The sequence below is a fragment of the Rhinatrema bivittatum genome, chromosome 8, assembly GCF_901001135.1.
Source record: "Rhinatrema bivittatum chromosome 8, aRhiBiv1.1, whole genome shotgun sequence".
Lineage (NCBI taxonomy): Eukaryota > Metazoa > Chordata > Amphibia > Gymnophiona > Rhinatrematidae > Rhinatrema > Rhinatrema bivittatum.
The window spans coordinates 119627408-119652953 of record NC_042622.1 but is presented as its reverse complement, the minus strand read 5'-3'; the positions used below and the strand labels follow the sequence as shown (position 1 = coordinate 119652953).

The 25546-nt window shown below is 46.5% G+C and overlaps 1 protein-coding gene across 1 annotated transcript in view; it reads right to left on the bottom strand.

Annotated features, from left to right (window-relative positions):
• Window positions 1-25434, bottom strand: part of MORN5 (MORN repeat containing 5) — a 106903-nt gene extending 81469 nt beyond the window's left edge. The window contains exons 1-2 of the mRNA XM_029614668.1: window positions 25282-25434; window positions 7170-7317 (exon numbers count right to left, since the gene is read on the bottom strand). Coding sequence (XP_029470528.1) covers window positions 7170-7317; window positions 25282-25328 — 195 coding nt within the window. The 5' untranslated portion in view covers window positions 25329-25434. The remainder of the gene's footprint in view (window positions 1-7169; window positions 7318-25281) is intronic.
• Window positions 25435-25546: the final 112 nt, after the last annotated feature.

Sequence of the window (25546 nt, the reverse complement as noted above, 5' to 3'; positions counted from 1 at the left end):
TCCGAAGCCCGCACATCTAAGCGGTAGTGTTGGTAAAAGTGTAAAGAGAAGACCATGTCACCGCATGACAGGTATCCTTCGGAGAAAGCAGTTGACGCCTGCGCCCTAGTGGAATGCGCCCACAACCCCTCTGGCACTGACTGGCCCCTACAGATGTAAGCCAAAGCTCTTTTAACCAGCAAGCAATAGTGCCCTTGGAAGCCTTATTTCCCTTCTTTGCTCCACTGCACAAGACAAACAGATGATCAGATCTCCAAAAGGCATTTGTCACCTTGAGGTATCATAAAAGAATTCAACGCACATCCAGTAAGAGAAACTCCCTAGCTATCGGAGTATTGACTGTCAAGTTCAGAAAAACTGGAAGATCAACCACCTGATTAAGGTGAAAGGAGGACACTACCTTCGGCAAAAAGGAAGGAACTGTGCGTAAAAAAACCCCATCCTCCAAAAAGTGCAGAAAAGGGTCCCAACACGACAACGCTTGCAGCTCAAATATTTACCAAGCCGAACAGATGGCCACCAGGAAAACAAACAGTCTTCAGAGTTAAATATTTCAATAACGGGTGCTGTGTGGTCCTCCCTTCAAGCCCATTGGCTTGAAGGGAGGACCACACAGCACCCGAAGAACCTAAATCAGATTCCATGCCGGACAGATCTTCCGCACCGGAGGATGCAGATGCTTTGCCCCTTTTAGGAAACGAGCCACATCCAGATGAGTCGCTAGTGGTCTTCCCTGAATCCTACCATGAAGGGAACCCAAAGCTACTACCTGGACCCAAAGGGAATTATAGGCCAACCCTTTAGCCAAACTGCTCTGCAAAAAAGCCAAGATCTGCGGGATGTCCACCTTTAAAAGCTGTACCCTGTTCTGCAAACCCCAGGATTTAAAAACTCTCCACACTCAGATATAAGCCATGGAAGTGGAAGGTCTCGCCTGAAGTAAAATTGCAATCACAGGCTCCGAATATCTCTTTAAACAGAGTCGCCGCCTCTCAAAAGCCAAGTTGCAATTCAGAAGCGATCCTCCTGGTCTGAAAATACGGGTCCTTGCCATAGCAACCTTGAGAGATGAGGTCCACAAACCAAGGCCAACGTGGCCACTTGGATGCCACCAGAATCACTCTGCCCAGATGAAGCTCGATGTGCCACAATGCTCGATCTACGAGGTGCCACGGTGGAAATACGTACAGCAACAGATGTGTCAGCCATGGTTGAACGAGAGTGTCGATGCCCTCCAATCCAACCTCCCATCTGCGACTGAAAAACCAATCCGTTTTTGCATTTGCTGGAATCGCCATGAGGTCTATCACTGTTCTGCCCCACCTTGCCTGCAGCAAGGTGAAGGCTTCTTCCGACAATTCCTACTCCCCTGGGTCCAGACGCTGTCTATTGTGGAAGTCTGTCTGCACATTGTTCACTCCGGCCACATGAGAAACGGCTATTCTCCTCCGGCGACCACTGCCCCTGGGCTGATTTTCCTTGACAAATCTCCCCCCATCCAGAGAGGCTGGCATCCGTGATCACCTGTACCCAGTCAGGTATTTCCAGATTCATTCCTTTCTCCAGATTGCGCCAAGACAGCTACTATGAAAGACTAGACCTAGCATCCCCTGGCAACAGTAAAGGAAGCTGAAATTCTTCCGACAACGGATTCCAATGGGAAAACAGAGCCCTCTGCAGAAGACGCATGTGAGCAAAAGCCCATGGTTCTAAGTTCAGCGTAGAAGCCATGGAACCGAGGACCTGCAGGTAATCTAAGACCTTGGGCACCAACAGGCACAGAAACCGAAGAACTTGACTCTGCAGCTTGAGGACTCTCTCAGAAGTCAGAAACACCTTCCCCAGCCGGGTATCGAAGTGCGCCCCCAGATACTCCAAAGATTGGGTTGGTCTCAGGTGAATCTTTGTGAAGTTTGTCACCCTGCCCAACACTTCCAGAAGCTGAAGTACCCACTGGACTGAGCGATCACACTCCACCTCTGACTTTGCCCATATCAGCCAATCATCCAGGTATGGGTGCAATAGAATACCTTCCATCCTGAGTGCTGCCGCCACTACCATCATCACCTTTGTGAATGTGCACAGCTCCGTCGCCAACCCAAACGGAAGTGCTTGAAACTGGAAATGTTCTCCCAGAGCCATGAACCTCAGAAACGTCTGGTGTTCAGCCTGAATGGGGCTATGAAGATAGGCCTCTGACAAGTCCAACATCGCTAGAAACTCCCCTTTGCGCACTGTCACTATCACTGTGTGCAGCATCTTCATCTGAAAACGCAGCACCCAAAGGGCAGCATTTACCTTCTGCAGATTGAGAATGGGCCTCTTTCTTTGGTATCACGAAATACACGGAATACCTGTCCTGCCCCCTCTCCTGCAGAGGCACAGGAACAATGGCACGCAGAAGTTGTAACCGATGTATTGTGTCCCATTCAGCCTCCCATTTGCACCGAGAGACGCATCAGGAGACTATAAAGGCGTCCTTAAGCTGCCGAGAAAATTCTAAGGCATAACTGTCTCTTATTACCTCCAGGACCCACTGGTCCAACATGACTCTGGTCCACTCCTCATAAAAGAGAGAAGTCTCCCTCTGATAGCTTTCAGGGAGGAGCGAACTAACACATCTTCATTGCTCAATTTTGTTTCCACTCCCCCCTTGGGACCCACTGTCCTTCAGGGATCTGTGCTGATTCCAAAAGGGCTGCTGACTGCCCGAACTCTGTTTCTGCAATGCCAGCACAGGGGACCTGCCCGCCCAAAATCTCCTAGCCTCTCGAAAACAGGCTCACGGTGGAAAGGACTTCCTAGGACCCTTCCAGTCCTCAGGCAATTTCTTGCCCTTCGACTCTCCCAACTGCTTCACGAGCTGCTTCAATTCCTCCCTGAAGAGAAACTTCCCCCTGAAGGGAAGGTTTGACAGCTGAGCTTTAGACCACACGTCCGCTGACTAATTCCACAGCCACAGGAGCCTTCATGCCACCACAGCCAAGGCCATACTCCTAGCAGAAGTCTGAACCATGTCATACAGAGCATCGGCCTCATACGCTACCCCCTCCTCTAAACGGGCTGCCTGCGCTGCGTCAGTTGCTGCTCCTGACCACTTGTTACGTTCCTTCTGCACCCAGGACAAACAGGCTCTCTGCATCAGACTTCCACACAGCGTTGCACAGTCAAAGCTGAAACCTCAAACAGCCATTTGAGCAGAATCTCTGACTTCCTATCCTGGACATTGAGGGCCACCACTACTGCTACTGGGATGGTCCTCTTTTTGGTAACCGCCGACATGGCTGCATCCACCTTGGGAATTCTCCATGCCTCCAAGGTCTGTTCCAGCAAGGGTTATAGCTTCCCCATAGCCCTCGTGACCTTCAGGCCTGCCTCGGGAGATTCCCACTCCCGATCCACCAACTTCTTCACCTGCTTTGGCAACAGGAAAGCTGTAGGGAGTCCCCACAATCCCTCTAGGAGTGGGTTCACCCCTTCCTTATCTGAGTCTTCCTGGGCAGCCTTAATCCTGAGCTCCTCTAGCACCTGGGGAATTAACAGACCCAGTTCCTCCCTCCGGTACAGCAGGACCATTCGCGGGTCATCTCCTTCCGCTATCGGAATCACATCCGGATCCTGCATCGGATCCCTCAAAGTATCCACTGGACCCTGGTCCAGATCCTGCCTTGCATCTCCCAGATCACCAACAGAGTCCTTGTCCAGTCCCACCAGACTCTCTTGTAGCTGATCAGGATTGTCCAACCATCCAAAGAATCGTTCTCTTCTGGGCCTCGTCCAAGTCCCATCATATGCAGGATCCCTCCTGACTCCACCAGTCCTCTAGCCTTTTTGACCCTCTGGGACCTCTTAGGTAAGTGTGTCTTTGTCCTTAACTCCTTCCTGGCTAAATAAGCCTTATGAAGGAGAAGTACAAAACCTGTGGAAAACGCCCTGGGTCCGAGAAGGAAGAGTCCTGATCTTCTCCCTCTCTAGCCCCTTCCTGTTCCTGCCACGAGCAGGGTCTTTTCCCACTGGAAAAAGTGTGGGAGGGGAGTCCCGGGGCTCAGAAATGGCAGCCTGCACTTCAGCATATGCTGGCAAAATGGCCACTGGCTCCTCTGACCCCTCTTGGGCCTCCAGAGCCATCCCAGCCACCTGTACCTTCTCACCGCCCCCGGGGGTCCCGCTGAGGTTGCAGCCCCCACTGAGGCACATCCACAGCAAAACGAGGCCACATCGAAGTGAGCTTACCTCAAACCACAGCAGCGACAACGTTTGCCGGCATGTTGGGGTGGTCGGGGCTGCACGCTGTGTCAGGCCTAAAAATAAACTGTGCCAACGCGATTGTTCTCGCCACTGTCCGGTGCTGAAATTTAGCACTCACCCGGCGCCGACAAAGGCAAGCAATTCGGCCCACTCCCTCATTCCTGCCTCCCGACAAGAAACAAACGCTTACCCGCTCCTCAGCCCTGCACAGAACTACTGTTGCTGTTGCTCTCCCTGCTCCAACTCTCTCTTCTTAGTTTTTTGTTGTTTTTTTTAATTAAAGAGACATGCCATGAAGAAAAGGGGAAAGAACTACTCCCCTGCTTCTGGAGAGCAGACGCTGAGGAGCGAGGCCCACCAAGGGAGTGAAGGGCCCAGAGGGGGAGAGGGAACCAGGACCCCTGACTATCTACCCACCCATCAAGAAGGGCTGAGTCCAGACAGGGATCACCAACTCCCCGCTCGCCCTGCTCCACCCGAGGGATGGCCCTCAAAGGAACCTAACAACTCAGGGAGCCGAATCCTCTTCTTATCTAAATCTTTTTCTTCTAACAACTCCAGACTGCAGGTTTGCACCTCTACTATCTGCTAGAGACAGAGAAATACTGAGGGACTGCAGGTTGCACTTTTGCAGGCCGATACAGTAAGGACGCGGTAGAAAGAGTGCGGTAGTGCCGGGCGCACCCTCGTTTGCCGCGCGCACAGTTCGGATCACATACCGCTCGATACAGTATTTAAATGGCATGCAAATGCAAGCCGCGTCCAAAGCGTGTCCAAGAAGCGTCCATGAAGCGCAATCCATTTTACTTTATAGAGCTCTATACAGCGCCTCTACAGTATCCTGGGTGCGCTGGTACCTGTCATTTCAAATGTCATTTCAAATGACATTTGAAATGACAGGTACCAGGAAGTGGATGGTTCTCCTACGCTCGGGCATCGGGGATTGCCAGTCCTCTCTCCCCCCATCCCGAAGCAAGGCGCAGGGCGAAAATCGACTCGACGTTATTAAGAAAATAGAAATTGTAACTAAAGTAAACTTACTGCATGCTTCCAGCAGCCCCAGTCCTCTTTCCCCTCCTCCCGAGGCGCCCACTGCGGCTCCCCTGTCTCCCGGGGGCAGCTGGCGGCGAAAGCAGCTTCCAGCAGATCCGCCGGCAAAGGTGCAAGAACGCACATCCAATTTGGGCGCTCAAGGCACCTTCGCTGGCTTGAGCACCCAAATGGGACGTACAGGCCGTGCGAGCTCATCATGCCAAAAAAATTGCACCAGCAGGCAACTGGAAGATTGCCAGAGCGGCGGAGCCAGGGCTGGGGGTGGGGTGCGCGGGAGGGGGCGGGGCGGCGGCTCCCCTACCTTTCCTGCATGCGGGGCATCTCCGGCTCGCCTGCCTGCCTCCCTCCGTTCCGCCGCTTACTGCCTCCCCAGCACCATCTTGCAGCTTGTGACGTCACCCCTGACCCTTGAGTGCCCAAACGCCGGCGAAGGTGCATGAACACACGTCCAATTTGGGCGCTCAAGCAGCGAAGGCGCATGAGCGCACACCGTGACCTGAGCGCCCGGATGGACCTCCGAGGTCACGGCGTTCGCTCATGCGCCTTTGCCTCAAAGTTTTGTTCTCTGCCTCCATCTGCTGGTAGGGATGCATAAACCCATTAGTCTGGACTGATCCGGGGTATGAACAGGAAACCATTACTAGCCAAGTAGATTTTGGAAAGCAACCATTGATCCCTGGGAGTGAGCAACAAGAAATATATATAGATATATATATATATATATATATATATATATATATATCAAGACCATATTTGGTTTTTAATTGATCTTAAATAAAATTGTTAAGAGTTGGATTCATTAAATAAGCACTAGTACATTAAAGACCCAAATTTATCTCATTAAACAAATATACAAAATAAATAAATATACATACACATAATTTATAAATACATTTTTTTATAATTGCATTTGTTGAATATTAATTATCAAATATTCAAATGCTCGCTTTATGTGGCATGCATGATGCAAACCCATAAATTCCAGGCACAGAAAATTCCAAGAGTCAAAAATAAATAAACTACTATACCGAAAAAATATATATTTATCATTAAACTAAAGGAGTCCACATTTCTGCACTTCTAATTTTCATAAAAATATAGATCAAGCTACTAATGATATGCAGATAAAGCAACTGTTTATGTGGAAGTCAAAAACACTTTTGGATAACTGTTATTACTACTATAAAATCATTATTTGAGCAAGTGTACATGAGCCAGTGCTTATTCAATAGGAATTTACAATCCTTCCTCTCCTGATGAAATGAAATATTCACCTTAAACAAAGGTATCTACCTGCTGTTCATTCTCTATCCAATCCTGTTATTGTAAACTCCTCTTCGAAACCAGAGCTGTGGGCCAACATCTTAAAGCCTGGTAGTTATGGTAAAATTGTTAAGCCTGTTAAAGCCCTGCTTGGATATAATGCCTCATGTACATTGAAAATTATTATTATGAAATACTGAAGTGCGAACGGCTCCACATAATGGTAAAGCACAGCTCTGGTTCAAACCTGAGGGGTTTGTTCATATATAGAAATCAAGTGCTGTGCAGAAAAATTACACAGATGGTTGGAATCAGCAACACCGCTTAAAAGGGATTTAAAAAAAAAAAAAAAAAAGATAATAAGGCACAGATCTAAACAAGTAGGTCTCAATTCTGCAATATTCTTGAGCTGTATAAATGGCCAAATATCTAGACATATTCAGCACGTGGCGCTTTTTTTTTTTCATGATACAGAAAACATATTTTGGCAAAGCTGGGGGAATTCTCAATTCTGCCCTGCGGAGATTTATTCCTGTGCAGGACTTTCTGCACATTTCTGAATTTCACAGAATAGAGGCCACAGGGATACTGTACTGGCACTATACCTCTTGTGCAATTCCATCTTCCCAGTCTGCTACATATTGGCTTCCATTGGGAAAATGTAAGGTTCCTTTGCCATGAAACATTCCATCTTTCATCTCGCCTTCATATCTGGTGTCAGTTGGCAGTGTATACTTTCCTTCTCCCTCCATCCTGTAACAACCAGTTCAGAAAATTTGGATCCTTTCAATCTACAATACCATTCAGCTTGTTTCATTCTTGTAGTGTGCAGGTTTTCATACTGCTTCTAACAAGCTGTGTGTTATGCAAAGTAGAGTACAGTGATGATACTTCTACATAATTATAAGTAAATAAAAATGAAAACCTATATGATTTGTGGGCGTCCTGATTGTTTGAAGGCTGCACATGTGCTTTAACATTTATTTTCTTTACTATATTGGAGCCCTCACATTCATAAAACAGACTAATTGGGGTGGGACAGATATTATGTTACCTGCCCACAAAATGACTATTATCATTGTGTTAACACGATTGAGTCCACTTACCATTTTTTTATACTACTTTATATATGGTCACATTTTCACGGACACAGGAAGGGTAATTTTCAAAGGGACTTCTGTGGGTAAAGCAGTGGTTTATCTGCAGAAATAGCCCTTTAGAAAACAGTGCATCCAATAGGTGCATAAAATTACACACACATCCTTTTATGAGCATAGGGAAGAGCATTCCAGGGGGTGGAGTCTGGGCAAAGTTGGGACTTATGCACAGATGTTTTTATTTTAAATAGTATGCACATAAATTGACTCAGAAGAACTACATATGCCAAATAGCAGGCGTAATTGTGTGTGCATAATTTTGTCAGGCTAATTATCAAAGTAGATTTATGCGTGTAAGTCCAATTTGAAACTTGGTGTAACTTAAACACAATGTTACAAAATTGCCCCATAATGCCAAAACTGATTTGAAGGGATCTTATCTTTATTTTTAAATTAAGAAGAAATTCAGTAAATAAAGCTAGCCTATTATATAAACAATTGTCTGAACTGCTTACACTGGTAATTTTTCTTTTGCAGCAGGTGTCTGCTACTTGTTTGGTTTGCAAGTACTGCACAGGAGCTTGACTAGGAAGTATAATATGTAGTTCACTATTATGCATATGGATGAGGTAATATAAACAAAATTAAATCTTACAGAATGTTAAAATCTCTGATAAGTCCACAATATCACAATATCATAGATGCAATCATGTCACATAACACAAGTAGCAGGGCTCGGTAGCATTGGTCTCTTTGCACCATGCCTATCAACATTATTAAAGTGCTCACATAAATGCATGCACTGTGGTGTCATCCCAGCATTCTGATCTATGTCCTCAGAGCACACATATCAGTGTTACTGGAGAGGGTCATTTTCAAAGGGATTTGTCTGAGTGACAAAAGAGTTACCATGGTAAATCCCTACAAGTGAAAAGTGCCCCACTCCTCAGCAGGAAAAGGTATGCACGCAATTTCACAACGCACTTACTGTTAACCACGAGTGAAAGTGGTGGGCCCAGGGGTGGGGAAGGAAATGTGTATGCAGGGATTTCCTGTGCTAAAGTGGGTGCTAAAGTACCTGTGGTGTTTGCCAGCCCTGTGTTTTTACAGAGAAACCACAGTATATAATTAAATATGAACATTCTTTATAGCTTATTCTATACATTTTTGCTTTATTGTATCATTGCAGTACTCTCAAGTTGCATGCTTTAGACCAGCCCTGCCCAGATTTTGAGAAAAAAAAAGATTCTGCTGAGTCTGTGTGAGCAAAATGTTAATGCTAGGCCCTTCATTTCAGTAAAAGCAGTAAAAGGTAACTTTTGACACAAACACACAGGATACAAAATTTGCCTACCAATTTTGGCACTAGATCTGTATAACAGCTCATTAGGTGGAAGAGAAAAGGATAATTTGTAAGCTCATAGCCTCACTAGAACAATATTAATGCAGCCATTCCCTTCGCACAAGGAAGGAATTGGTAGAGGGGTGGGGACATAAATGGGACATACCTGCAGACAGTTTAGGAGGACTCCTAGGGTGAGTGGAGAGAATTTCCATGTCCTAGCTGGAAGGGAAAGACAGAGATGAGAGAAGTCGACAAGAGAGGAGTAGGATATAGAGCAGCGTTCTTCATTATAAGGTCTGGAGGCCAGTGGTGGCTCTCATTGACCCTCGGTGCAATTCTTTGACTCTCTTCCCACCCAGCACACACTCTCTCTCTCCACTTTCTTTTAAAGGCTTGCTGCTGGCACTGCCTCCGGAACAGCTGTTTTGTTTTAACTCTGGCACTACACGGTTCTTAGTGAGTTTGTGTTACAGGATGCCCGAACAGCTGTGCTATTTTCATGAGACTGTGCAAGCAGTGAAGAAGTTCAGGCACCATGTGGCTCAAACTCACTGAGAGTCACACAGTGCCAGAAAAAAGCAGAGCAGCTGTTCCAGAGGTGGCACAGGCAGGTGAAGCAAGAGAAAACCATCTTTAAGGAGCTGAAAAAGGGGACAAGATAATGAGAGGCTAACTGGTGGAAGACAGTGGGGATTGAGACTGGCTGGAATGTAGTTAGGGAACAATGGGTATTGGAGAAGAGAATGTGTGGAGGAGAGAAGCTGAGGAAAGAGAGTTTTTTTGGGGGGGGAGAAAATGTTGGGGGAGAAAAGTAGGCAGGGAGATGGACTGAGAAAGAAAACCTGGGGATCAGAATTCGTTTGAGTTACAAGTGTCATTCTGAGTGCGCCTGAGTAACCGAGCTGACTTCATTACCGCAGGGAGAGCCCATTGCCCATTGCACCAGCTCCTTTGTCCAGTGATAGTTCTGGCTCTCACACTGATGTTTTTTGCCAACATGCCACCTGTTTGAAAAATAGCGATCACTGATATAGAGAATATTTTCTACCTGCAGAAAGGAGTAGTTTTTCTTCTATGCAAACAAGATGCAACTGCAAGCTGTTCCCCTGATTGATTAAACAAAAGCCAGTGAGCAGAAATTGTAGGTGTAACATTTGGAATCACTACAGCAAGGTTAGGGGATGGACCTCCATCGTACAGTGTAGATGTTTAGAGAAATAGCTGGATATGGAAACAGATCAAGGTTAAGGGTAGTAATAGCCACATCAGCAAGTTACTCCCATTGGTTTTTGTTTTCCCAGACTGTAAAATTGAATGTCCTTGTTGGTTGCTGTCTGAAACGAATTCCCCTTTTCCTCTTTTCCCCTGACATTAAAGCAGAGAGCAATAATGGAGTTGCATCAACAGTATGAAGGCTTATTGGCTAAGGGTAGTAACTGCCACACCAGTAAGTTACCCCCATGCGCTCTTTTCCTCATTTCTATCCTCTAGCCTTTAGGGATCCACAGTGTTTATCCCATGCCCCTTTGAAATCTTTCACTATTAATGACTTCACCACCTCCTCCAGAAGGGCATTCCAGGCATCCACCACCCTCTTCAAGAAGAAATATTTCCTGATGTTGATTCTGAGTTGTCCACCCTGGAATTTCATTTCGTGACTCCTTGATCTACTGATTTCTTTCCAATGGAGAAGGTTTGTCGAATGTGCATCATTAAAACCTTTCAAGTATCTTAGGTCTGTATCATATCTCCCCTGCACCTCCTCTTCTCCAGGGTTTACATATTTAGGTGCTTCAACCTCTCTTCATAAGTCATTTGATGGAGCCCCCCCCCCCATTTTTGTCAGCCTTCTCTGGACCACTTCCATTCTCATATTAGGTGCTACCACCCAAGAAAGACATCTAGGCGTCATAGTGGATAACACATTGAAATCGTCGGTACAGTGTGCTGCGGCAGTCAAAAAAGCAAACAGAATGTTGGGAATTATTAGAAAGGGAATGGTGAATAAAATGGAAAATGTCATAATGCCTCTGTATCGCTCCATGGTGAGACCGCACCTTGAATACTGTGTACAATTCTGGTCGCCGCATCTCAAAAAAGATATAATTGCGATGGAGAAGGTACAGAGAAGGGCTACCAAAATGATAAAGGGAATGGAACAGCTCCCCTATGAGGAAAGACTAAAGAGGTTAGGACTTTTCAGCTTGGAGAAGAGACGGCTGAGGGGGATATGATAGAGGTGTTTAAAATCATGAGAGTTCTAGAATGGGTAAATGTGAATCGGTTATTTACTCTTTCGGATAATAGAAGGACTAGGGGGCACTCCATGAAGTTAGCATGTGGCACATTTAAAACTAATCGGAGAAAGTTCTTTTTCACTCAAAGCACAATTAAACTCTGGAATTTGTTGCCAGAGGATGTGGCTAGTGCAGTTAGTATAGGTGTGTTTAAAAAAGGATTGGATAAGTTCTTGGAAGAGAAGTCCATTACCTGCTATTAATTAAGTTGACTTAGAAATAGCCAATTCTATTACTAGCAACAGTAGCATAGAATAGACTTAGTTTTTGGGTACTTGACAGGTTCCTATGGCCTGGATTGGCCACTGTTGGAAACAGGATGCTGGGCTTGATGGACCCTTGGTCTGACCTACTATGGCATGTTCTTATGTTCTATCCCTTTTGAGAAACGGTCTCCAGAACTGAACACAATAGTCCAGGTGAGGCCTCACCAAGGACCTGAACAAGGGGATTATCACTTCCTTTTTCTTACTGGTTATTCCTCTCTCTATGCAGCCCAGCATTCTTCTGGCTTTAGCTATCTCCTTGTCACATTGCTTTGCCTTCTTCAGATCGCTAGACACTATCACCCCAAGGTCCCTCTCTTGCTTCGTGTACAACAGCCCTTCACCTCTCATCATATACAGCTCGTTTGGATTTCCACATCCCAGATGCATGTCTCTGTGCTTCTTGGCACTGAATCCCAGCTGCCATATCTTCGACCACCGTTCAAGTTTCCTTAAATCATGTCTCATTCTCTCTACTCTTTCTAGCTTGTCCACTCTGTTGCAGATCTTGGTATCATCCACAAAAAGATAAACTTTACCTTCTATCCCTTCTGCAATGTCACTCACAAAGATATTGAACAGGACCGGTCCCAACACCAATCCTTGCTGGACTCCATTTAGATAGCAGACGAATTAGCCATGCTGCATGGTGACATCATCAGGGTGGCACTAGGCAGAGCTGTCTCGCAGAGCTTAAGGCTTTTGCCCTATTGGGCAAGCATAGTTGCTCCCATGCAAATGAGCCTTCCAGAAGTTTCCTCAGTTTATGTCAAAGCAAAAAGATATCCAGGGCATGTAGAGATGCTGTCCAGGAAGGAAAGGTGGGAACACATGGCTAATTCATCCTGCTACTGTAGAAACCACGGCGTGGTCTGTGGACCCCTAGCTTGAGTTGGGGTTGATGCTACCTGAGAGGGTAAACCCCCACAGGTCCCCAACGTCAGGAGGCAAGGCCGGAGGAAAACAGGGGCCAGCTGGAGCTTCGCCAATACCAGTCCACGTTCCCCTCGAGTTGAGCCCTTGGGTGCTACAACCAGCTGGACTTAGGTGGGCCCCGAGGCTTGATATAGGTGCCGGGTCCGTAACTGGAGCAGGGCACGACAGGAGATAGATGGCTGGCAGGCAAGATGAGACAGGCAAAGCTCAGGAGCCAGCAGCAGGAGAAGGAGGTGGGCGCCTGCCTAGAGTCATAGGGCAGGCAGGTCAGGGATGGCCAAGCGCCCCGATCCCGCCGCAGGGTAGACGAGCAAAATGAGGTCCAGTCCAAGGTTCCGAGACAGGCGGCAGACGAGCAGAGTAAGGTCCAGTCCAAGGTTCAGAGGCAGGCGGCAGACAAGCAGAATGAGGTCCCGTCCAAGGTTCAGAGCCAGGAGATCCGTCCGAAGAGCCTCCAGGAAGAAAGGCGCAAGGCCTGGTCCTGGAGCGGGAGTCAGGCACTGGAAAAGGAGTCAGGTACTGGAACAAAAGTCCTTCAAGGAGAAGCACAGGATCCTGAGAGAAGAAACGCAGGAGACTCATTGCCAAGCCGTCTGGGTATGGCCCGAGGGAGCCTTATATAGTCCCACGCTGATGACGTCATCCTGCAGGGCAATCCCAGGTTTCCCACCGAAGGCTCTTTAAATAACTGCCAGTGCTGCGTGCGCGCGCCTAGGGGAAACCCCAGGCAGGGCCGGAAGCTGTTGGCGTCTCATGCGCTGGTGAGGCCGAGGAGGCCCCGGTGTCGGCGGGTGCGAGCGGAGAGGAATTGTAGAGGCAGGCCATGGCAGCCAATGTCCCAGGCAGGGCCTGGAGGCATAGCTGAGTGGAAGGAGCTGGCATGGGGGTTCTGCGGGCGGTGAGTGCAACAGCTATCTTCGGAAAACACCTTACGGTAAGCAAACTTCCTTTTTTTCCATTGATAAGCAGGCAGACTTGGCCATGCTTCATGGAGAGTATCAAGCTGAGGGCTGTGAAAATATACTTTGGCTGTGTGGCCAGTAACGTACTCTTTTTATTTGCATTTTATTTATGTCTTTATTTATTTATTTATTTATTAGATTTTCAAATAATACATAAAAAACATATTATTTAACAGAAAACACATGGTAAGATAAAGGAAAAAAGAAATTATACAAGATATGTATCTAAATACTCATAACTTTTCACATTTCTTTCCCATTACATATCAAACAAATGGAGGGTAGTAGTTTAACCTCAGTTGGGAGTATTTATAAGAAATAATATAACTAAACAAGGATAAATTCTAGCTGATTCCTACACCAAATTTCCATCTTTCCTAAATGGTCACAGGGGATGATGTTGGTACCCTGGATTGTTCAAGAAAGTTCTTTAATTGATCCAGAGTGAAAAATAGAAACATGTCATTTTGTCTCTTGAGCATACACTTACAGCGGAATCTTAACACAAAAGTAAATCCCAATGAAAGGACTTCCTGGCGAAGAGCCAGGAAGGCCTTTCTTCTTTGCTGTGTGGCAATAGCAAGATCTGGAAAAATTTTAACCGCTTTATCTATAAAATTAACCGGGTATCTGCTGAAATATTTTTTCATTATGGAATTTATATCTGCTACTGAGTAAAAAGAAGCTAGCAGACTACCCCAATTAATTATATTAGCCGAGGAATCCTCCAAAAAGTGTGAAAGGTTCCCTTGAAACATTTCCATTCTCTCAGCATTCCTCGATTGTGGAAGGAAATAACATGTGCTGATAGTTGGTGAGTGATCCATAGTAAATCCAAGTATTTCTACAAGAAATTTTTTCAGGGTAATTAATGGATCCTCACCAAGAATCCTAGGAAAATTTAGAAACCTTAAGTTAAAGCGTTTTGAATTATTTTCTAGCATTTCTAATCGTCTAGACATCAACTCTTTATCCTTAACAATTGCTGCTTTAAATTCCATATTTTTCTTTTCTTGGGAGGGTGAGAAGGAGAGTGAAAGCAAGAGAGAGGACCCCGGAACATCGAGCTGTGCTGCGGGGGCAGGGAGGAGCTGCCCAAGCACAACTGCTGTGACTTTGCCTGCCGGAGGGAGGAATGGAGGAGGGACCGGAAGTGGCCTTATCATCGGCCCTTCAGAGCTTTTTTTTTTTTTTTTTTACAACCCGGACTCCTCTATGGATAGCATTTGCCTGCATGATAAATGGAGTAATACTGCTTTTCCCACTGCATCATCCGATTTTGCCAGTTTGTCTAGGTAGTAGTGTGATGTGAATGTGGGCTGCTTTGCAGATGCACTCAGTGGGTACATTTCCCAAATGCACAAGCTAAGCTGCCATTGCTCTGACTTGTGCCTTTATAGAATGCGACAGAGTAGGGGATTTTGCCGCATAACAATGTTGTATGCAGGATGTAATCCAATTAGAGAAAGCTCTCTTCACAACTGGCATTCCCAATCTGTTTGGGTTGTATGACATGAAAAGTTGAGAAGATTGTCTATATGAGTGCACGTTCCTCATTTACAATAGGCTAAGGCCCTTTTGCAGTCCAGCGAATGTAACTTTCTCTCATGTTTATGCGGTTTTGGAAAAAAAGTGGGAAGCATAATAGACTGATTTCAGTGGAAAGCAGACACCACCTTCAGCAAGAACTTTGGATGGGTTTACAAGACCACTTTGTCATGAAAGAGTTGCAGGTAAGGTGGGAAATGCACTAGAGCCTGCAGTTCACTTACTACATTGGCTCCCAATAAAATTTTGAATAGTTTACAAAATACTGACCCTACTGCACAAAACAATATACCAAGAATGATCCAACTGGTTAAAAACAACAATAAAAATACACACTCCTCAACGAAACCTCCGCTCAACCAACAAAGGCCTTCTGAAAATCCCACATGTGCGCTCCAAACAACTAATCTCAACTCGTGAAAGAGCCATATCCCTCAGAAGCCCTAAACTCTGGAACACCCTGTTAGGTCTGCCAGCGGCAGTGGCCCGCGAACGGGGCCAGGTGTCATGGCCGCCAGCAGCGGGGAGCCGCATCCGGGACGTCGGCCGCGGCGGCCCTGATATTGGCCACTCACTAGGGTCTGGTTCTGGAGGCTCCGCGGAGGCAGAGGGGCCTCTCGGGATTTGCTTTCGTGGCTCCTGCCGCTGCCTGGCCCGGCCGATTGGGCTCTGCTCAGCTGGGCTGACTCCTAATGAAGGAGTCTGAACGCTTCAACCTGACAAAGGACTTCATGTACCAGAATTCCCTGCTTCATGACGGGTTTACTTACAGTCTAGCTCTGCTAGAGCCGCGCGCGCGTGGCTGCTATAGATTTGGACCGGCTTTCGTCTCTTCTCTTGGCTTGCTCCTGGACTGGCTTCGGACCCTTCTCCTGACTCGTCTCTGGATTGGCTTTCGACCCTCTCGTGCATTCGGACCCTCGGACCGGCTCTTGACTTCCTCTCGACTACTTCTTCAAGACTACCACGACCTGCTGGAGGCACCAGCCGTCTGGAAACCACGACCTGCAGGAGGCACCTGCATCCAGACCGTTCTTCAGTCTTCAAGTGAGTCTCCTAAGTCCCAGCGGCTGGATCCCTACGGGCCCCTCCTGGGGGGATCACGAGCTTCCAGGGTGAAGTCTTCTTGCAACATCCACAACTTTTGGCCTTGCCCTTTGACGGTAGAGACCTAAAGGAGGTTAAGTCCCTTTTGGGTAGCGCTGATTCTACCTCGAAACAGGGGTCCACCTTCCGGTTCATAACATACCCTCCCAACGGAACTAAGAACTCAACCAAACCCAAAAACCTTCAAAAAGGAACTTAAAACCTGGATGTTCACCAAAGCCTACCAAGGGAACTAAGAACTCAATCAAACCCATAAACCTTCAAAAAGGAACTGAAAACCGGGATGTTTACCAAAGCCTACCAAAACACCCAATGACACATACACATACCCCCCAAAACATACCACAAATCTGGTCCAAAATGTCCTCGCCCCCAGCCTTTGTAACCTTCATACTGAATCCCACCATATACCCCCCTGATACCCCCCTAGAATATCACTCTCAACCTTATTAATGCTATAAGCAAACACTGTATGTCAATGCATCTACTAACCTCTTAACATTTTATCCTTCGAAACTTGTAAACCGTTATGATGGCGAAACCGAATGACGGTATATAAAACTCGATAAACAAATAAATAAATAAAATAAAAAATAAATACTCTTATTGCTGACATGATTGCCACTAAAGCAGGGGTCGGGAACCTATGGCTTGCGAGCCAGATGTGGCTCTTTTGATGGCTGCATCTGGCTCGCAGACAAATCTTTAATAAAAAAGTAAAAATCTAACAAAACTCCCCACCCTCCTGACGCCTCCCAAGACCTCCAAAATTAATTTACTACAACCCCCCACCCTGCTGACCCCCCCAAGACCTGCCAAAAGTCCCTGGTGGTCCAGCGGGGGTCCAGGAGGGGTCCGGGAGCGATCTCCTGGACTTGGGCTGTCGGCTGCCAGTAGTCAAAATGGCGCCGATGGCCCTTTGCCCTTACTATGTCACTGGGGTCGACCAATGGCGGCGGTAGCCCCTGTGACATAGTAAGGGCAAAGGGCTGTCGGCTGCCAGTAATCAAAATGGCGTCGAGTTAGCAAGGACTCGAATCCGTTCTTGTCTACGCTATTCTGCCGCTTCCGTGCTGCCGCAGGAAGCTCTCTCTTTCTCTACCCTTCGGGGTATATGCTAACCTGGGTACCCGCTCCTCGGGGGCCCTCTGCTTTATTTCAGGTGCCTTACAGGGAACAGGTACTTGCTCCTCGAGGGCCTGCTCTCCCTGCCTGTACCTTCTACAACATACCTGATGGAATCGCATATCAATAGCAAACCCCTAGTCAGTACTCTAACTCAGTCTATCTCATCTACAGTATCTCCTCGCTGCAGAACCTCCTGACGTCATCAAGGAGAGAAGTGCTCCCCTCCCTCCACTTTCTTCCAGCACTTTGCCTGTTTTCTTTTGGGGGACTCTCGTTTTTCACCACTTCGATTCCCTGCTCCCCCCAGCAGCTAAGGCCTCCTCACAGTCCCATGTGTAAAGCAACGACTAACTTTTTTTTTCACAGCAGCTCGTGATTGCCAGTCCTCTCTCCCCTCCTCCCGAAGCAGGAGGGGAGAGAGGACTGGCAGTGTAAAGCAACGACTTACTTTTTCGCAGCCCTCCTCCGAAGACAGACATCGGCTCCCCTGCCTCCCGGAGGCGAAGATGGATGCCTGCACGGGCGAAAGAGGCCCCTGTACGTGCAATTGGGCTGCTTGAGGCGTGACATCACGACGTTTGGCGTCACGGCATGTGACGTCACGTCTTGAGCGGCCCAATTGCACGCACAGGGGCCGCTTTCGCCCATGCAAGCTTTCTTTGGCTCAGAAATGGATTCAAACCCTGGTATCCCAGCATTTTTAATGTCTGGGAAATCAGAGCCGGTAACTCATCTCTATGAAAGAACCGCAACATAGTCCTATACAGTTCCAAACCCAGAGGAATTTCTCCATCCTCCAGGGAGTAGGACTCAGCTTCATCATCCTTGACATCTGGGTCCCTATCAGGAAGACCAGCCGCCGATCCAGGTGTGCTTTGATGCTTAACCGCAGCACCAGGCTTGCAGGAGTTCATCACCTGCAACTCTGATCTGGCAAGATTGTCGGGGCCAAGGACTACGCCTAAAGAAAGGACTGCAATCCTTGAAATAATTCCTCCCAATAAAAGGCAGAAGGATCCATGCCAAAACTAGGAGGCACCTGTCCTGTGCCCACTGAACTACTGTCCTCTGCTGACAAACCAGTTATGGGAGTTCCAAAGTCAGGCGCCCCTTCTGACATGTCTTTACCCAGGCCCACATTAGGCTGGGAAGAACCAGACTTAGTAAAATAAGATGAAGGCAGTTCCCCCTGAGACTCCAAGCAAAGCTGACACAAGTTAGAGGGAAGGTCAGACAGAAGTCCAAATGTGACAAGCAGCACAGAGGGTAAGGCACTTAGGTTTCTTAGCTATAGGCACCACTAGTCTGTCAGTACGCTTTAACAGGCGACTGAAAAGTGTGCGTCCAGCTGTATTTGTGCTGCAAAATAGGCGTCCAAAATTTAGGGATACAACCCTGTGCCTCAATGAGCACCCAAAAACGAAGTGCCCTAAATGCCGACATATAGGTAAGCATGCACCTCAAATAGACACCACTATCAACTGGACGTTTAAGCAGGCATCCAACTAAGCATCCAAAATCTGGGCGCACAGCCAGACACACTCGTACGAACCGACAGTTCTGAAGAGAGCAGCCTAATGCGCAGGAAAACATGCAAAAATGCGGCTTACCATATAGCACACATATAGCGGCTTACCATATAGCACACAGCAATAAGCCTAAGCATGGGGCCTAACCCAAAAAGGCTGCTCAATCTGCCATTCTGCCTGTTTCCCCTAAACTCCCTTGGAGGTGGGAACGAACGTCAGATCGGCGCACAGAGACCGGAGGAAGGAGGAATCCCTACAAAAAAATCTTCCATCTCTGTTCTGTTTTTTGGTTTACCTGAGCTCAGCCCATCTTGGCTGAATACAGAATCGGTTTCCAGCTGTGGGGGTAGAGGGCATATACCATCACCACCATGCTCAGCTTCCTGCATCCGCTTATCTTTCAGCTGTCTTTTACAGCTAAGTCCACACTGGCTGAAAACCAGCTACCGGATCAAGGCACTCATTTGAGGGAAATCCAATATATATCACTTCAGGAATTCTCAAGTGAGGGAGAGACCATATGGTATCACCACAGGAGAGTGGAGCGAATTCATTTTCTTTCTTCTTTTCTACTTCTGAAAACTTTAAGCAATCTCCAGTGGGGAGGTGAATGTCCACCACCTGCTGGAGAAGGAGAATACTGGTGAGCTGATGTCACTGCAAGGGTATATATACTGTGATGTCAGCTTTGCTCCATCTCCATTTGCCAGTAGAGGTGCATAACCCACATGCTCTGGATCCACCTGTCTAAACACTAAGAAACAGCGAAACATAACAGCAGAAAAAGTCCATTTGGCCTACCTAATCTTCTCATCCACACTAACTATTGAGCTCCACAAACTCTACCACGCCTCAGAGATCCCCGGTGCTTGTCCCATGTTTCTTGAATTCAGATACTGTCCTTGTCTCCACCACCTCCACTGGAAGGCCATTCCATGCATCCACCATCCTCTCTGTAAAGAAATATTTCCTTACATTACTCCTGAATCTACCCCTTTCACCCTCATCATATGACCCATGGTTCTATAGTCTCATTTTCACTGAAAGAGGCCTGCCTCCTGGTATTTAAATCTCTATCTTATCTCCTCTATCCCATCTTTCCTCTAGGGCAGGGGTCCCCAACTACCGGTCCGCGGACTAGTACCGGGCCGTTGGGGGTTTTTTGCCGGTCCGCAGCGCCGCTCTCCCCGGCTGCCGTTCTTTGGCTGCCGCTGCTGCAGGGAGGCGGGGTGAAGCTGGAGACCCGCCTCCTCCAAACCCACGACCCGAAAGCAAATTAGCGCGTCGTAGCTGAGCGGTGAACTATATTGCCGGTGCTGCGCAGGCAGGAAGGAGGAGCTTCAGCCACTGCAGGTGCTCCTCCTACTTCCTGCTGCCCTGCCCCGGAAGAAAAATTTTGCCGGAGCCGCACAGGCAGGAAGGAGGAGGAGCTTCAGCCGCGTGCAGAAGAAGAGCATTACGGCCCGAGAAGACCAGGGCCGCTGCAGAGCCCATCCTGCAGTGGCCGGTGAAGAGAAGGCCCAGATGTGAGAGAGAGGCTGAGGGTTTGTAGAGTCAGTATGTGTGCATGTATGAGATGAGTTGAGAGATTGTGTGTGAGAGTGAGGACCTGAATGTTTGCAGAGAGCATGTGAGAGCCTCTGTGTGTGTGTGAGAGAGACAGCATGTGACAGTGAGAGCCTGTGCTTGAGCAAGACAGCATGTGGGAGTGAGAGAGAGCATGTGTGTGTGAGACTCAGACAGCATGTGCCAGTGAGAGACTATGTGTATGAATGTTTGTATGAGAGAGAGCATGTGAGAGTGAGAGTGTGTGTGTGTGTGTGTGAGTGTGTGTGAGAGAGAGAGAGACAGCATGTGAGATTGAGAACCTGACTGTGTGTATGAGGGAAGAATACAGATGGAGAGAAAAGAAATAGAAAAAAAGGCAATATAAAAGGAATTGGCAAAAAAATAAGAAAGGGAAGGTGGGGAAAAAAAAGCCTGTGACCAACCGATTAGAAAACTAAGATCAGACAGCAGATGTGAAAAAAAATAAATTACTTTTTACTGATTGGCACATGTAATCTTTGGGAATGTGCAAGAGTAGCACTTTCTCTATGCGGATCTCACAATGTACGAGGCAGCAGAATGGGCTTCAGTGCCAGTAGCAGCAATCGGCGCCTCCCCAATAGCCACGCGGCAGCAGTGACAGTGGCAGCAGAGGAATGAGAGAGGCTCTGAGGTTGTGAGGGAGCCAGTGAGAGTGATAGCATGAGTGTGTATGAGAAAATCCAGGGGAGTAAGAGAGTGTGTGTGTGGGGGGGGGGGGGGGGGGAGAGAGTACCTTACAGCCTGAGAGTGTGTCAATGTCTGTGAGAGCGAGAGCTAATGGTTGGGTATAAGAGCATGAATGTGTATGTATGTGACAGTATATGTGTGAGAGAGAATGGACATTCTGAACCTATGGTGAGTTGAGTCACATTCACATTATAAATGTCATAATTAAAATGATAAGTATGCACTAAAATCCAACCCCATCCATAACCCCGCCCCCATATGACCAAAGCCCCGCCCTTTCCCCACCCCCACCCCACCTTGCCAGGCCATGGAGAAATGGTCTTGCTTGAAGCCGGTCCCTGGTGCAAAAAAGGTTGGGGACCACTGCTCTAGGGTATACATGTTTAGATCTTTAAGTCTGACCCCATAGGCTTTAGAACAAAGACTACTAACCATTTTAGTAGCCACTCTCTAGCCGACTCCAACCAATCTATATCCTTTTAAAGGTGCAGTCTCCAGACCTATACACAGTATTCCAAATGAGGTCTCACTAAGGACTTATACAGGGGCAATATCACCTCTTTTTTTCTGCTGACCATTCCTCTCCTTATGCAGCCAAGCATCTTTCTGGCTTTTGCCATTGCCTTATCCATCTGTTTAGCTACTTAAAGATCATCAGATACAATCATCCCCAGATCCCGCTCTTATTTTATGCTTACAATTTCACTTCCTATAATGTACTGCTCCTTTGTTTTTTTTTCAGCCCAAATGCATTACTGCATTTTATAGCATTAAATCTTAGCTGCCAAACTCTAGATCATTCCTCAAGCTTCGCAAGATCCCTCCTCATGTTTTCCACTTCTTCCTGGAGGTCTACCCTGTTGCAGGTTTTGGTATCATCTGCAAAAGACAAACCTTTCTTGACAATCCTTCCGCAATATGGCTTATGAAAATGTAGAAAAGAACTGATCCAAGAACCGATCCCTGTGGCACACTAGTAACACCCCCTCCTCGAAGTGATCTCCATTTACCTCAACCCTCTGTCATCTCCCGCTCAACCAGTTTTTAACCCACTCAGTCTCTTTAGGGCCCATTCCAAGGATGAACATTTCATTTTTAAGTCACCTATGCAAACTGTATCAAAGGCCTTACTGAAATCCAAGTACACTACATCTAGTGCTCTCCCCTGATCCAACTCTGTGGTCACCCAATCAAAAAAATTGATCAGATTTGTCTGACAAAACCTACCTCTGGTAAAATGATGCTACCTCGGATTTTGTAATCCATTAGATCCTAGAAACTGCATTATCTTCTGTTTTAGCAGCAATTCCATTAATTTTCTCAACTCAGAGGTCAAACTAACCAGCCTGTAGTCCCTGGCCTCTTCCTTACTTCCACTTTTGTGAAAAGGAAGCGCATCTGCCTGTCTCTAGTCCTCTGGAACTACTCCCAACTCTAAAGAAGCATTGAAAAGATCAGCCAGTTGGAGCTGCCAGAACTCTTCTAAGTTCAATTATTACTCTTAGATGTATCCCGTCTGGCCCCATCGCTTTATGTACTAGCTAGCTCCTCACAAACAGACTTTTCTGAATTTCATTTGAGATTTATCTCACTTCCAATCCTATTTGAGCTTGTTTTCTGTTATCCTACTCCTGGTTCTTCCTCAGCAAATACAAAACAGAAACATTTGTTAAGCAATTATGCTTTTTCCTCATCAGCCTCTATATGCATTATTTATTTATTTAGGCATTTTATGTACCGTTGTTCCAAAAGAAGATCACAATGGTTTACCAAAAACAATATTCTTATTCTAGGTCAATATTCACAATCTATGTCTCGACAACAACAAATACATGCTCTAGGTCAACATAACATCAGATACAAGTTAATTAGAGGTCAGGACATTAGTTTGTAATATGTAAGTTCCACTTCAGTGATCATCACAGATTAGTCTGCAAGTTGTCATACTTTACATCGCTCATTACTTTTGCTCATTCTGCTGACAATGTCTATGATTTTTGATGGTGAAGTAATCTTTATATTGATAATTTAAGTTAAATCGTATGCATTTTTGAAGAGACAGGTCTTTAGTTCACTTCTGAAACGCTTTCTTTCTGTTATCAAACGTAATGTCTCTGAAACGGCCGATACAGTAAAGTCTGTGGGAGAGGGGCACGCAATTCTGTATGCTAACTGGGCCCTGCGTTAGAAACGGGCAAAAGGAGGCGCTAGGGACACTAGCGCGTCCCTAGCACCTCCTCTTTGACAGGAGCGGCAGCTGTCAGCGGGTTTGACAGCCGACGCTCAATTTTGCCGGCGTCGGTTCTTGAACCCGCTGACAGCCACGGGCTCGGAAACCAGACACCAGCAAAATTGAGTGTCCGGTTTTCGACCCAACAGCCGCGGGCCGAATTCAATTTTTTTTTTTTTTTAAACTTTTTTTACTCTTCGGGACCTCCGACTTAATATCGCTATGATATTAAGTTGGAGTTTTTACTGCTTTTCTGTCCACTTTCCCAGTGCCGGAAGAAATTAGCGCCGACCTTTGGGTCAGCGCTAATTTCTGAAAGTAAAATGTGCGGCTTGGCTGCACATTTTACTTTCTGAATCGCGCGCGCATACCTAATAGGGCCATCAACATGCATTTGCATGTTGAGGGCGCTATTAGGTGCCGCGGGTTGGACGCGCGATTTCCTCCCCTTACTGAATAAGGGGTAAGGGAAAACGCGCGTCCAATAGCCGATACAGTACAGTGCGCTCCGTCGGAGCGCACTGTACTGTATCGGCCTGAAAGTGAGTTCCACAACTTGGGACCTGCTATGGAAAACATTTGTTCGTTTATTTGTGTTAGGTGTGTATTCCGCGTTGTAGGCAATCTTAATGTCCGCTGCGGTGTGTATGGTTGAAGTGTCACTCCTAATAAGTAAGGGTTTCTGTCGTTGATGATATTAAAAATTATTGTTAGTACTTTATAATGAATTCTTGATTGCATTGCACTGGCTTCCATTACAATCAGTGAGGAGGTGATGTGTTCAAATTTCCTTACCCCTAAATAGAAGTCTTGCTGAGGCATTTTGTAATAACTGTAGAGGTTTTAATAGTCCTGAAGGTAGGTCTAGTAGTATTTTCAAACATAGATCACTGTGTTTGAAAAACAGTGCGGAAGTCTTGTAAGGTTAGTAAAGGTTTCAAACAATGCAATATTCTCAGCTTGGAGTATCCTGATTTAATTAATTTGCTTAAGAACATAAGAAATTGCCATGCTGGGTCAGACCAAGGGTCCATCAAGCCCAGCATCCTGTTTCCAACAGAGGCCAAAAATCAGGCCACAAGAACCTGGCAATTACCCAAACACTAAGAAGAACCCATGCTACTGATGCAATTAATAGCAGTGGCTATTCCCTAAGTATAATTGATTAATAGCCATTAATGGACTTCTCCTCCCAGAACTTATCCAAACCTTTTTTGAACCCAGCTACACTAACTGCACTAACCACCTCCTCTGGCAACAAATTCCAGAGCTTTATTGTGCGTTGAGTGAAAAAGAATTTTCTCCGATTAGTCTTAAATGTGCTACTTGCTAACTTCATGGAATGCCCCCTAGTCCTTCTATTATTTGAAAGTGTAAATAACCGAGTCACATCTACTCGTTCAAGACCTCTCATGATCTTATATGCTTTTTCACTGTCAAGTTCTCATCGATTTGTAATCCTAAGTCCCGTACTTGATCTGAGGGTGTAATTTTAAAAGTACCCAGGTCTAGAAATGGCAGTTTGACTATGGAGGAGTTTTTCCTTAACCACACAATTTCAGTTTTTTTTCTTTAGAGTTAGTCCTCCCCATCACCTCTGAGTCTCACAATGCCACTTTTGCACCTCCTCTTCCTAACACTAACATATTAAAAAAAAAAGGTATCTTTCCCCGGTATTTTCTATTTTTTCTTCCATTTGCATCTTTGCATTCCTGACTACTTCCCTAGCTTGTTTATTGACTTTTCTTTACTTGCATTCGAACTACCACAGTTACCACAGCATTTTATCCAAACCCTAAAACTATAATTATTACAGGTGACACCGAGCATCGGTTTTTCTGGTTTCCCTGATGCAAACGAAATAAAAAAAAATATGGATGGTTTTACTTTTCAAATCTATTGATGGGGAAAATCTCATTAAGAAAAAAGCTTTGTATTTAGACAGCTATATAAAACCATTTCTTTAGGGTCCGTTTTTCTCCCTCCTCTTCCTACCTGCCGTTGTGGTACTCCCCCGCATAGCTGCTGCCCATATACTCCATTTGCCCAAGAGAAACGGGGGAACTTGGACAGTGCAAGAGCAACCAAAGCAAGAGCGGCTAACGCTTCTCCCATCACCCCGACAACCAACTGCCCACCCCTGACCCGGCCTCACTGTCCAATCAGCTTTCGAGTCTTGGCCATCAGCCGACTTGCAGCCAACGCCGCTCGCGCCCTGAGAGGGGGAGGGACCTGCGCGTGCTCGCGGCTGTCAATCGAA